This window comes from Scyliorhinus canicula, chromosome 1 (assembly GCF_902713615.1).
Source record: "Scyliorhinus canicula chromosome 1, sScyCan1.1, whole genome shotgun sequence".
Lineage (NCBI taxonomy): Eukaryota > Metazoa > Chordata > Chondrichthyes > Carcharhiniformes > Scyliorhinidae > Scyliorhinus > Scyliorhinus canicula.
Genome location: NC_052146.1, coordinates 261,018,851 through 261,032,440, shown reverse-complemented (window position 1 = coordinate 261,032,440; position 13,590 = coordinate 261,018,851). Strand labels below are relative to the sequence as shown.

Genomic DNA, 13,590 nt, shown 5'->3' with positions numbered 1-13,590 from the left:
TTGGTTTGTGTTCCAAGTCATTGCAGCACATCTGCTAGGGAGGGCAAAATCATCGGTGAGTCCCACTCCTGACCATTATTCTGTCACAGCTGCACAAAATGTGTGTGTGCATGGCACTCGAGTGAAGACAAACCAGACTCAGTTTTGATGCTCCCATAATTAAAAAATTGTTGATACTGACTGTTTTCAGTCACACATGAAGAACAGTCGCTTGGGGCCATATACTGGAGTATATGCAGCACTATGGAACTATGCACACTACAATTTAGTGGCATCAGGAGGGGATGGAGCAATATTTAAAAATCAGCTGAGGTGTAAGAAGACTGCAGGCAGAAGCAGCAGGATAGCAAATATGACTCAGCCATTGTATGTTCAAAAACTGCAATTTTCACAAAATTTCAGTTCAAAAGCTTTAAAAAAAACTTTGATTTGTTTTGCTTAGACAGCAAAGTTTTGAATCACAGAATCCCTATGTACAAGAAGCAATAAGATGATCCATATTCTGTAAAAAGTTGCAAAGGAGAATGATTAATGTTTGCCTTCGGCTGTTATTTTCCTGCAATTAAAAAAAATCAAACTTCCATCTCCTCTGTAAAACAAAATGAGCTACATAGAGCATGAAGAGGCATTATGTATGCTCTGTGTATAATCTAAAAAAATTAAGCAAAATAAATGGCGAATTTAAAGAAATACAATACAAGTCTTAAAAAAATTCCTAAGAGTTCCTTTGGTTGCATAAGTGAAATTGAGAAGCTGTGCAGACACTAAGCTAAAAATAAGGATTGCTGCATTTTTCAAATTAGTTTCCAGCAGAAGTCAGGCATTTGTCTCCATGAAGTGACATAATAATCCAGCGTGCAAAGGTATTTGTAGATTGGGTGCTAATAATTTCATTTCCTGGGGCAGCATGATGGCGCAGTGGTTAGCACTGCTGCATCACGGCACTGAGGAACCGGGCTCAATCCCGGCCCCGGGTCACTGTCCCTGTGGAGTTTGCACATTCTCCTCCCCCCCCCCTCCCCCCAGCACAAAGATGTGCAGGGTAGGTGGATTGGCCACGCTAAATTGCCCCTTGATTGGAAAAAAAATAATTGGGTACTCTAAATTTATTTTTAAAAATAATTTAATTTCCTTTAAACTGTCTGATCAAAATATGTAACACAGCAAATCAGTAGAAACAAAAGGAGTGTTCTTTAGTCTTCATTCCATGAGTGAGACATATATATATGGGATGCCTCCTAGAAAATTAAAATAAGCATGATTATTCCCTATCATTTCAGCACTCTGGACAGCTCATCTTCAAATTAGATGATGTTTAACAAAAGACACCTGAATTTTACCATTATAGATTTCTGTTGCCTAAAGCCTGGTTCAGCTAAAACTGTTGGTCTTCCTTATCAGATTCTGGGGTTGTTGGCCTTGATATTTCAAATATTTCCTCCGGTGAATTTGTGGATCTTGCATTTAATATTCTCAGTATTTCTGAAAGTTGTTTTTCAATATTGGTGATCTTGTTATTCAGGGACTTTATGTCTTGTTTCAGCTCATTTTTTACTTCCAATATGGTTGCTTGAAGGGTTTGTTCAGGGATTGGATAAAAAGTGTGCTTCGCCTCCGTCTGCACGGGGCTTGGGTCCTGAGGGCTCCGTGTTTCCCCTGCGTTGTCTAATCGTAGATCACTCTTTGTGATGCCACTGTCACATGAATCTGTTTTTCTCAAAGACATCTCCTCATGTGTTTTAGTTCTTTCTGGTAAAGTTTCCATGGATTCTGCCTTTGATACTTTATTCCAGTCTTCTGCTTTAGAAGCAGAATCTTTAAATTTTGACCAGCCCTTTCGTTTGCTGGACTCTCCAGACTGCCGAGCGGCTGCAAATTGCTCAGATGTTGGAGCTTGCAGTTTGGCCTGGTCAGATATCTCTGACGTTGAAGCTCTAATCATTTGTGAAGGGATTGGAGTTGCAGGACTTTCAGTTACCGTCACTACACTTGTTGTTGCTGCAACATCTATGACATGACCATCGAACTGTGCAGTGCCTTTCTCGATATCATCAACATCCTTCGATCTTTCTGCTGCTATGCGAGCCTCCTTCTGCTGCCTAAATCTTTGAAAAAGTCTGCGCACAGGATGGTCAGGAGGCAGGTTTAATGGCGCCTCATTCTTTCTCCTCATTCTTTCCTCTTCTTCACGTTTCACATCACTGATCTTCCTGAACACAATCTACATGAATGGAAGGTTGAAAAATCAGATATTAATCGTTCAGTTATAATGTGCTACATGTGTACAGTTCTTCCTTCACATTATCAATGTTTGAAGGTGCATCAATGTAGCCAAACAATTATAAAGAAAGTTATTTTACTTCTGTTAACTTACACTAAAAACATTGATATAAAGTCACAACATCACGATACTTTAGTGTGATGTGATTGTGACCCATAACTCTTGCTGGTAGCAGCTACAAACAGCACTGAACTTTTTAAAATTTGGTCGTCGCTTTGGTTTAGAGTATTATTGATTTCTTGTGTTGATCAGAAACTAATGAGACTCTCAACTGTTCCCAAATAAAAATGCTGCTTTAAAGGAGAAAATGTTAAAAGGTAACATTGTAATTCACATGCAATTAAATATGTTGAACTATGGTTCAAGGCTACACCAAGTTATTGACTAAAGTATTAAAATGTCTAAATCTATTTTCAAAAGAGTACGTTACAGTCTGGGTAATAATTGTAAACAATTGTTCCAGAATTCACTAAGCACGTTATGATAATTAATTGAAGAATAAATTGTCTTTGATTTAACACACAAGCTAAAAATTTTTAAAAATCAAGACATTTAAAAGTTTTAGTTGTACACTAAGACCAGTTAATGATTGTATATTTTAAAAATAGTAATTTTATTTAAGACCCTGAGATTCTGTCTTCATATGAATCTACTGATCAAAAGTTAGTTACTAATCGCTGCATAGATTTTCTTAGTAACTGTATACACTAAATAGTACAAGTCTAATAGGATGCAGGACAGAAAGGCTTAGGGTTTGCATAAATGTTTTGACGGTGACAGGTCAAATTGATAAAGCTGTTTAAAAAGCTTATAGGACCCTTTGACATCTCTGCTACCCACTCCAGATATTAGGGTGAACATATCAATGTAATCACTTTTCAAACTCTTCATATTAAATTGATTTGACACATATATGCAAACAAGGAGCAAGAGTAGGCTGTGCAGCTGCTTGAGCCTGCTCAGGTATTTTATAAGATCATGGCTGATCTGATAGTAACCTCAAATCTGCATTCTGCCTACTCCTGATAGCCTATCACCCCCTTGCTCATCAAGAATGTATCCATGTCTGCCTTAAAAATATTGAAAGGCTCTGCTTCCACCACCTTTTCAGGAAGAGAGTTCCAAAGATTCAACCATCTGAGGAAACAATTTTGCCTCATCTCCATTTTAAATGAGCGACAACTTTATTTTTAAACAGTGACCCCTCATTCTAGATTCTCCCACAAGAGGAAACATCATCTCCACATTCACCTTGACAAAACCCCACAGGATCTTGTATATTCTAATCAAGTCACATCTTACTCTTCTAAACTCCAGCGGATACAAGCCTAGCCTGTCTAACCTTTTCCCTTAAGACATAAAGTAGTCACACACAATACATATATGTATACGCCATGTGACTTGAACATCATATACAAACAAACAAATGCATCAAACATGTTCAAACATGGACAAAAGAGTGAACACCTTAGGTGAGAGTGATTCCCCTTGACATCAAGAGAGCATTTGACTGAGTATGACATCAAGAAATCCAAGGAAATCTGGAGTTAATGGGAATCTTGAGAAAGTTCTTTGCTGGTTGGAGTCATACCTAGCAGAAAGGAAGATGGCCGTGGTTGTTGAATGTCAATAATCTCAGTTCCAAATCTTCAGCGTAGTGTCCTCGGCCTAACCATCTTCATCAATGATCCTCCTTCCATTATAAGGTCAGAAGTGGGGATGATGACTGCACAATGTTCAACAGTATTTGTGCCTCCTCAGATACTGAATCAGTCCATGTCCAATCGCAGCAAGGCCTGAACTCTATCCAGACTTGGGCTGACAAGTGGCAAGTAACATTTGCAAGTGCCAGGCCATAACCATCTCTAACAAGAGAGAATCTAACTATGGCCCCATGACATTCAATGACATTACCATTACTGAACAGTCATTGGCAAGAAAAGGAAATTGACTGGCTATATAAATACTGGGGCTATAAGAGAAGGTCAGAGGCGAGGAATCTTGTGGCGAGTAACTCATCTCCTGACTCTCCAAAGTCTGTCCACCATCTACAAGGCACAAGGCAAGTGATGACGGAATACTCTCCACTTGCCTGGATGAGCGTAGCTCCAATAACACTTGAAGAAGCTTGACACTATTCTGGACAAAGAAGCCCACTTGATTGGCACCCCTGCCACTAAAATTTACTCCCTCCACCACCGGCGCACAGTGGCAGCAATATGTACCATCAACAAGATGCACTGTAGGAACCCACCAAAGCTCCCTAAACTGCACTTTCCAAACACACGGCCTCTACCATCTGGAAGAAGAGCAGGAGGCACAGGGTAACACCACTACCACCTGTAAGTTCTTCTTCAAGCCACTCACCATCCTGATTTGGAACTTCATTGCCGTTCCTTCACTGTCGCTGGGTCAAAATCCTGCAACTCCCTCCCGAACAGCACTTTGGTTTACCTACACTACAGGGACTGCAGCGGTTCATGAACACAGCTCACCACCACCTTCTGAAGGCAACTAGGGATTGGCAATATATACTGGTCCAGCTACAGACACCCACATCCCATGAATGAATTATTATACCTTCAATGTGGACCCAAAACTATCAAATCTATTAACCGTCTTTAAATTATAAACAAAATCACATCATCCAATCATTACAGATACTATGGGCGAAATTCTCCGCGGACCGACGTGACGCCCATTTCCGGCGGGAAAAAGCGGTGCGCATGACTCCGGCGTCCGGGCATTCTTTTAAGCTGGCAATCTCCGTTCCCGGAAGGGCCAGCAGCGGACTGACGCGATAGGCGTCAGTTTCACCAGCTGCGGAAGTGGCGAGTCCCGGCGTTTGTGTGGTGGGGAGAGAGAGAGACCCAGTGGGGTGGGGGGTGGGGGAAGAAGAGCGACCCGGCATTGGGGGGGGGGGGGAAGAGCGACCCGGCATTGGGGGGGGGGGGGGGGGGAAAGAGCGACCCGGCATTGGGGGGGGGGGAGAGGAGAGAAGAGCGACCCGGCATGGGGGGGGGGGGGGGGGGGGAGAGAGAAGAGCGACCCGGCATTGGGGGGGGGGGGGAGAGAAGAGCGACCCGGCATTGGGGGGGGGGGGGGGGGGAGAGAAGAGCGACCCGGCATTGGGGGGGTGAGGAAGAGCGACCCGGCATTGGGGGGGGGGGGTTGCGGAGTTGAGAGGGGGAGAGGGAGGGAGAGACCCGGAGAGAGGGAGGGAGAGAGAGGGCGGGAGGGAGGGAGGGAGGGAGGGAGGGAGGGAGAGAGCCGGAGAGAGGGAGGGAGAGAGGGGAGGGAGGGAGGGAGGGAGAGAGAGAGGGGAGGGAGGGATTGGGGAGAGGAGAGGGGGTACCTGCGTTGAGAGGAGGGGGGGTACCGGCGTTGAGAGAGGGGGGGGCGGCGTTGGAGGGGGTAGGGGTGGTGAGGGGGGGTTGGGGTAGGGGCAGCGGCGTGCAGAGGGGGGGGCGACAGATGGCCAGGACCAACGCACCGTCGCCCCCTCTGCACGCCGCTGCCCCCAAACCCCCCCCCACCACCCCTACCCCCTCCAACGCCCCTACCCCCTCACCACCCTGACCCCCTCACCACCCCTACCCCCCTCTCAACGCCGCAACCCCCCCGCACTCTCCCCCCCCCCCGCACTCTCCCCCCCCCCGCACTCTCTCCCCCCCCACTCGCCCCCCCCCCCCCCCACCACTCGCCCTCGGACACTGAACGGCGTCAACCATCATCAATGGTTGACGCCGTTTTAGAGCTACTCTGTTTTTCGCCGACGCGACCCGTGGCCACGTCGGCGGGACTTCGGCCCATTCGGGCCGGAGATTTGTTGAAACAAAAATATAATGACATCCCGCCGGCGCCAGCTGTTTTCAGAGGCTGCCGGCGGGATTTGCACAACGCCGGTTTTTGGCCGGTCAGAGAATAAAAAACCCTGCGGGAGCGGGATTAACGCCGCTGCCGGCCGATTCTCCGACCCTGCGTGGGGGTCAGAGAATTTTGCCCCACATCTACAGAATCCTAACAGTGCAGAAGGAGGCCTTTTGGCCCATCCAGTCTGCATCGACCCTCCAAAAGAGCACTCATCCTAGGCCCACTCCCCTGTCCTTTTCCCATAACCTCACGCATTAACCATGACTAATCCACTTAACCGGCAAATCTTTGGACTGTGGGAGGAAACCGGAGAATGTGATGAAAATCCATGCAGACACAATGAGAACATGCAAAGTCACAAGACCGGACTCACTGTGAGGCAGCAGTGATAACCACTGTGCCACACTATACATACACAGGTCAAATTCCTTAAGCTGCACCATCTGTTGTGTCCATCTGACTTTCCTCATCGGGACAGCTATGTTCAGGTATAAAACCTGTCTCACCAGCAAGAAAGAAAACATTCACAGCCTCTGAGAAGTGTGAATCATACCGTTCCTTAAGAGAGAGCGACTCTACCTTACGGATTTACCACAATACAAGATGGAGCACCAGTAAATCCATTTACCTTCCTGCCATTATGTCTTTCTATCTCATATTCATCTTTCGCTGGCTATCGGGATCCTATTAACCTTTTACCAGCCTAAATACCTCAGTCACTTGTCCATCTTACATGTACCAACATCCTTGGATTTATAAATAGAGGTATAAGGTAGAGTCGTGATCCTGATGCTATTTCTGTATGGATAACCAACAGGGAGCGTCTTTGACATCTAATTAAGACAACCTATGGGCTTTCATATCGCGAGGACCAATAGAATATCTTGCAGCAGTAACACATCGGCAGCCCCATGATTTGAGGTGGGAGCTGCCGCAGTATGGGTGTTCAGATATTGGCTGCTGCGTCTGTGAGGTTGCCACCCACAGTGTTTAAGCACAGTGTCCAGGCATCACGATTTGATTGGGATGCTAGACAATAACTCCCCCATGCTACATGGCCCACCCACCCACGGGAATCCACTTGGGTTGTGTGAAGTGCTCACTTAACCACGATTGCCAATTCCCTATTAGCAATAGCCTTTAGCCATGCGGCTAGAGGCCTCCATGGTCAATGGGAGTTATGGGTAGTCAGTGGGACAGGACCATACGATCCAGAGGTTGACATAGTGGAACTGCAGGTGCTGAGACACCTATCTCCCCCTCCGCCACCCCTCCCCAACCGATGGCAGCCCATGCTGACTGAGGCAGGCCCCCCCGGGGATCCCCCACCCCCTCCTGAGCACCGGGGCAGCAAGCCCAATGCCCCCGGGCTCATTGCCTGGGAACGAAGGTTGCTACTCACCTCCTCGGGTCCCCGCAGCAACCCTTCCGCGAGCGTCAAGTTTTTAAAAAGGAGTACTAATCGGTGCCCGCGTGACCAGTTGCTGAGGAGGCCATCAAATTACGGAGGCCGTTATATAGAAGGTTGCTCCTGTTAATTGTATGGAGATTGGGCGTAAGTGGTGATTATTGGTTTCTCGCCACACTAAGACGGGAACCTGACTTCGCCAATGGGAGTGGGCCGGTTAGATCGGCGCCGGCACGGTTCTCGATTTTGCCCTCTTCCATGATTTAATGGCCTCACGTGCTCTCGCTTAAGCTCAACTTGGCCATTAAATCGCACCCACGGTTTCCAGTTGCAACAGAGTTGGTAACCAGAGGACAAGGATTGAAGGTAACTGTTTTACACAGCGAGTTATTATGATGTGGAATGTATTGCCTGGAAGGTTAGAGAAAGCAGATTTATGAGTAAGTTTCAGACTGGAATTAAATAACAAATTAAAGAAGGATAACATTGCAGAGGAATGAAACTAATTGGATAAACCTTTCAAAAAGCTAGCATAGGCATGATGTACCAAATGGCCTCTTTATCTGTTGTATCATTCTATGATTCTAAGATACACATTTTAAAGAACTGAAATTGCAGTATTCAGCTAAAGACAAACCTTTCTTGGTTTCTGTTAGTAAATTATCATTTGCTCTGCTTTACTCAAAATGCCCAGCTAATAAAGTGCCAACACCGTTAAATCAGTTAATTTACTTCCTTAGAACATCGGGCAAGAACCATTCATTTTGAGATGCATCAGGCATAATTCTGTATGACTAAACCGTAGTTTGAGCCGCAATTAAACTTTTCCAGTGCCTGCAGCTGACAGCAGACATTGGCAAGGTACATATTTAAACTTACCCCCCTCCTACAAGCTTTCTATGACTAATAAGGAATGTGAAAGTTTGACCCCGGCTTCTCTTCCTGTGGTACTCCGATAATTAAAGCACCATGTAAAAATGACAAATGTTTAAAATGTAAATTTCAGTTCTTGTGATCGACCATTAGCACTGCAAAAGTATCAGTACATTTAGAACTACAATACAGCACAGAAACAAATATGTTGCACTGTCAGACGAGATGGAAGAAGCAGATTCAAGCCACTGGCGCATCAATCAGCCATTCAGAGCTCCAAAACCCAAGCGTAACATTAGAAATGGCAATGATGTCTGCATGTGATGCGTGATAGTGTAGGTATTATCAAGTTGACATTAATGATGGGGGCTTGGCTGAGTGGGTTTCATTGCTTGAAATTTTACAATTCAGGTTTAAGCATTAGTCATTTCAAGGGTGCCATAAATACAAAATTAATTCCTCTCACTATGTCCCGTTCAAAATGAATCCAATTTTATTCCCTGAATGGATTAATTCGTAACCAATTATTCAATTACAAAATAACGTAAAGTCCGTTCTCAACAGTTAATAAAAGGTTGACTCGAAAAATAAGCGGCTATGCAAGACAAAAAATAGCTGTTTCCTAAACTCTTTTCATATTTACTTGCCATATAAAAACAAAACAATTAATCAAAAATAAATAAATCTCACACAAAGAGCACTAGCTGTTACTTCTGATATTTGTAAATGTCAGCAGAACTTAATTGCTAGATCATTAACTTTCACAGTGTCAGTCACAGAATCAATGCATGTCTAGCTGCAAAGCACAAGGGCCGGGAGTCTTCGACCCCGCGCCGGGTTGGAGAAACCCCGGGGGGACGCGAGAATCGCGCCTCGCCGCCGGCTTCCCGATTCTCCCCCGACGATTCCCAGGCACCCGCGGGACTCCCGCCCTGCCAGTCGGGGACCATTGAAAGCGGCCCCCACCCCGGCGATTCTCTCCGCCCCGATGGGCCGAGTGGCCGATGCATTCGGCTGCGTCCCGCCACCGTGGGTTACTCAGGTCCCATACGGCGGAACCTGGAAGATGAGTCTGCGGGGGCTATCCTGGAAGGAGGGGGGGGGATCCGACCCCCGGAGGGGGCCCCCATGGTGGCCTGACCCGCGATCGGGCCTACCGATTGGCAAGCGGTCTGGTTCCGTGGGGGCCTATGTTCCTCTGCGCCGTGCCCCTGTAGGGCTCCTCCATGTTGTCCGGGGGCCGGCGCGGAGTCGGGAACCCACGCGCATGCACGGAATCGCGCCAGCTGTTCCGCGCCTGCGTGGAAATACGCCGGCTATAGCGCGCATGCGCCAACTTGAGCCGGCCCTACTGCGCCGGCTGGAGCTGCGGGGAGCACTCCGGCGCCGACCTAGCATTCCCCAATATCGGGCGACCGTTGACGCCGGAGTGGTCGGCGCTGCTTTTTACGCCGGCGTGGGGACATAGCCCCATTATTGGAGAATCCCGCCCAACATCTTTCAAGTTGTTGGAAGAAAATGTGTTCCTGGTGGGTCCATTAACCTGATAAACACTCAAACTATCTTAAATATACTTCTGCACAAATAAACAGCGTGGAACAAATCAGCCCAAAAACTCCCAAAGAAACAGCATCAATATTGCAAAATGTTCAAGGTCTCTTCAATTCGGAGTGCTGATGACAAAAGTAGCCTTGGGATTATGGTTGAATAACCACTTTTTTTGTTTATGTTCAGTTCTGACAAAATGTCATCGAGCTGAAACATTGGTCGGAATCTGACCAAAAAATGGCAAAGTCCTGGAGTGAAAATTGTGCGAAACCGTGCCGACTCCGTCAACGGCATTTCTCACGGAGCCTCCTAGAAAAAAGAGTGAGCAAAGTTAAGGTGGTCATTCTGGTGAGGTGGTGACTCTTGGAGGTGGTGACTCTTGGAGCTGGAAACCAGCTGAAAGCAGATTGGGGCGCCATCTTTAAAGGGCACCCCAGCCAGCTCTGCAACAAGCCAATCACGCCGAATGAATCACGCTTTTCACTTCTCTCCGGATTTTGAACCCTTGTCAACATCCTCACGGATCAACATCCTCATGGCTCAAAATAGCCCCTCTGAGGGCTGAATTCTCCGTGATAATGGGCTTGGAGGCGGGGAGGGTTGGTGGCTTCCTGATGCATTCCTGCCATCAAGGAACTTTCTCAGGGCGGGCTGTGAATAGGCGGACATCCAATTAAGACAGTTAAAACCCAAATTGAAGGTGCTTTTGCAGAGTGGCACCCTTCCACATGCAGAGGGGTGCCAGCTCAGTGGAGGTAGATTCCTTGTGACAGGCAGAGGACTGTCAGAGCCGCAGGTTCAATGTCCCAATGACAGGGCTATGGGCGGGAAAGACTGCAATTGGGACACTAACAATACCTCCGGTAGGTTTTCCCCCTTTCTCTAAGGTGCCTAACAATATTGAGGGATGAAGAGTGATAATACTGGCAAAAGGTAAGGAGCTGGATTAGGAATTTTTCCCTTTCCATACTCTAAACTCTGGCTTAAAGTAAAAAAAATAGCGGATTCTGTTAATAGGAGTTCCAAGGTCAGTGCTCAGTGGGAGAAAAACTGAAAAGCAAGGGACAGGTAGCCATGTGGGGGAGGGCTGGGGTTATGTTGGGGCAAGCTAAGGGAACCAAAAATAAAAAGTGGGATTGTTAGTCAGTCCTTAATAGCACCATTAACACCTCTACTGCCCCCCCCCCCCCTCCCGCCCCCCCACCAATCTTATGTCCATGACACCTTTGTCAATCTCTCTGTTGGTCAGATCTGTGCTTCTATTCTGCCCCACCTCCTCGCCCTGACCATCCCAATACATCATTCATTACATTACATTACTATCTTTCTTCAGTTCCGAAGAATTTGACTGAAAATTTGGCAGACCAGTTAAAGGTCAGTTTTCCTCGGGAGGGAATTTCCATTCTCGGGTGGGCGCGACTGGAAAATAAGCCTCAGTAACAGTAGGGCTGGGTGGTGAGGGTGGGGGATTGCGCCAGACCAATGTTTAGGAGGAATAGCGGGAGCTCAGAATCGCAGACTGGGGGGGGGGGGGGGGGGGAGCTGACCGATTTCTGCAGATAATTTGCTTCAGAAGCTGGATCGTGATCCACAAGGAGTGATAAGGTAGCAAGGTGGTTAGTACTGCTGCTTCACAGCGTCAGGGTCCCAGGTTTGATTCCCGCTTGGGTCACTATCTGTGTGGAGTCTGCATGTTCTCCTCATGTCTGCATGGGTTTCTCCGGGTGCTCCGGTTTCCTCCCCAAGTCCCAAAAGATGTGCTTGTTAGATGAATTGGCCATTCTGAATCCTCCCTCAGTGTACCCGAACAGGCGGTGTAGCGTGATGACTAGGGGCTTTTCACAGTAACTTCATTGCAGTGTTAAATGTAAGCCTACTTGTGACACTAATAAAGGTTATTATTATTGTATAAAAAGCTTTGCTCCAGACATCATTTAGTTGCCAGGTATCCCAAGTTCTGGAAAATTAAGCTGGCCGGCAATCAAGTCAGGATTGCAGCTGCACTGTGGGAGCCTGATTTCAATATTATAGTGAGGTTTTCTGCTTGTTTAGAACATAAGACCCATATACCATTTGTACTTTTACACGTGTGCCTCTTTGTTGGCACTGCTGACCGTAGCTATTTCCAAGTCTGTTAACAGGATTAGTGTGAACTAGTGAGCTAACAAATATATACTATAGTAAGAGTGAATATTAATATAAAAATATACACATATGTTTAGGTAGCAGAACATAAATCACTTTACCCACATGCAAACAGAATAGTGCCCAAATTAAAGAGACATATGCCAAGTTTGCAATCGGCTCTCTAGTTTATTTAAATTGGAAACAACTTGACCTTCACTTATCCCCATTCCTAACATTTATGTAAAACAAACTTAACTAGTATTGGTCACTATGTCAATTGCCAGCTGCACAGTATGTATAACCTAAAATCCAAAACAGTTATTTGTGCTTGCAACTGTTCCTGAGCAGGTGCAAACTGTGATTTCATAGGGTCCAGGGCAGTTTCATTTTAGAAGATGAAACATTATAATGAATGAAATGGTTTCTTGAAGTCCAATATTGAATGCTCGATTCACACTGAATAACACTTGACTGATACTTACTGGATGAATAGAAGTCAGCTAATTTATATGACCACCTGCAAATATTTTAGCAGTTTTACAGTTTCATTTCAGTCCAATAAAAAACAGCACCCAGGAGGTGACGAGAGGAGAGTGTTATACGCTCTGGGGCTGCATCCAGTAAGGAAAGCAATGTCAGTTCCTCCCAAGAAATAACCCGTACATTATTAATGTGGAACTCTGTAATTTGAAAACAATATGTGCATAAATAGAAAATAGGAATGCTTGTGATTAACTCTCACAAAATAGGTTGAGTAATTTGAACTATTTTCCAGCCACATTTTAATTAACTTATTGATAAGAGTATAGTTTTATTCATATAGGTGCTAGTTGAATGCATATAATTAAAGATGCAAAATATTAAAAGTGTCTTGACTGTGGGAATCAAGTCATTTTCTCATGTAATGAATTACCCGTTGTATTCCAGTGTATTCAGCACTAAGAACGTATGGTTTTCTGTCTAACCAACTAATCAATTCTTAAGGTTTTTGCCAAGCTATAAGACATAGCAAAATGTGAGAAAAAATATCCAGTACGTTTCCTAAGACTGCATACGCAGATGCTAAGCTAGTTTTGATAGGCACCAGTAAATCTTAAGTAATATCCAGTACTTTTCCTACGACTGCACACGCAGGTGTCAAGCTAGTTTTGATAGGCACCAGTAAATCTTAAGCAATGTCCAATGTTTGATTAACAAATCATCCTCTAAGTAGCAGACATTAAATTGAACAAACCAGGAGATCTCAGCTGATAATTAGAAGCTAATGAAGGTAAATGAGGGTTTAAACCAGAGATAAGGGGCTAGATTCTCCGAGCCTCCATGCCGAAATTGACATTGAAAAAGGCCCCTGCAGCGATTCTCCGCCGACAGTTGGCCAAGTTCCCGCCGGTGTGGTTCATTCATGTCCACGGCCGCCCAGGCGGGTGTGGGGGGGCTTCAGGGCGGCCAGGCTCGCGATCGGGTGCCATCGATTGGCAGA

The 13,590-nt window shown here is 45.9% G+C and overlaps 1 protein-coding gene across 3 annotated transcripts in view; it reads right to left on the bottom strand.

The window, feature by feature from the left end:
* Positions 1–1,005: 1,005 nt before the first annotated feature.
* Positions 1,006–13,590, bottom strand: part of kcnh1a (potassium voltage-gated channel, subfamily H (eag-related), member 1a) — a 415,016-nt gene continuing 402,431 nt past the window's right edge. For all 3 annotated transcript variants that reach the window (XM_038812190.1, XM_038812179.1, XM_038812184.1), the window contains one exon: positions 1,006–2,221. In XM_038812190.1, coding sequence (XP_038668118.1) covers positions 1,376–2,221 — 846 coding nt within the window. In that variant the 3' untranslated portion in view covers positions 1,006–1,375. The remainder of the gene's footprint in view (positions 2,222–13,590) is intronic.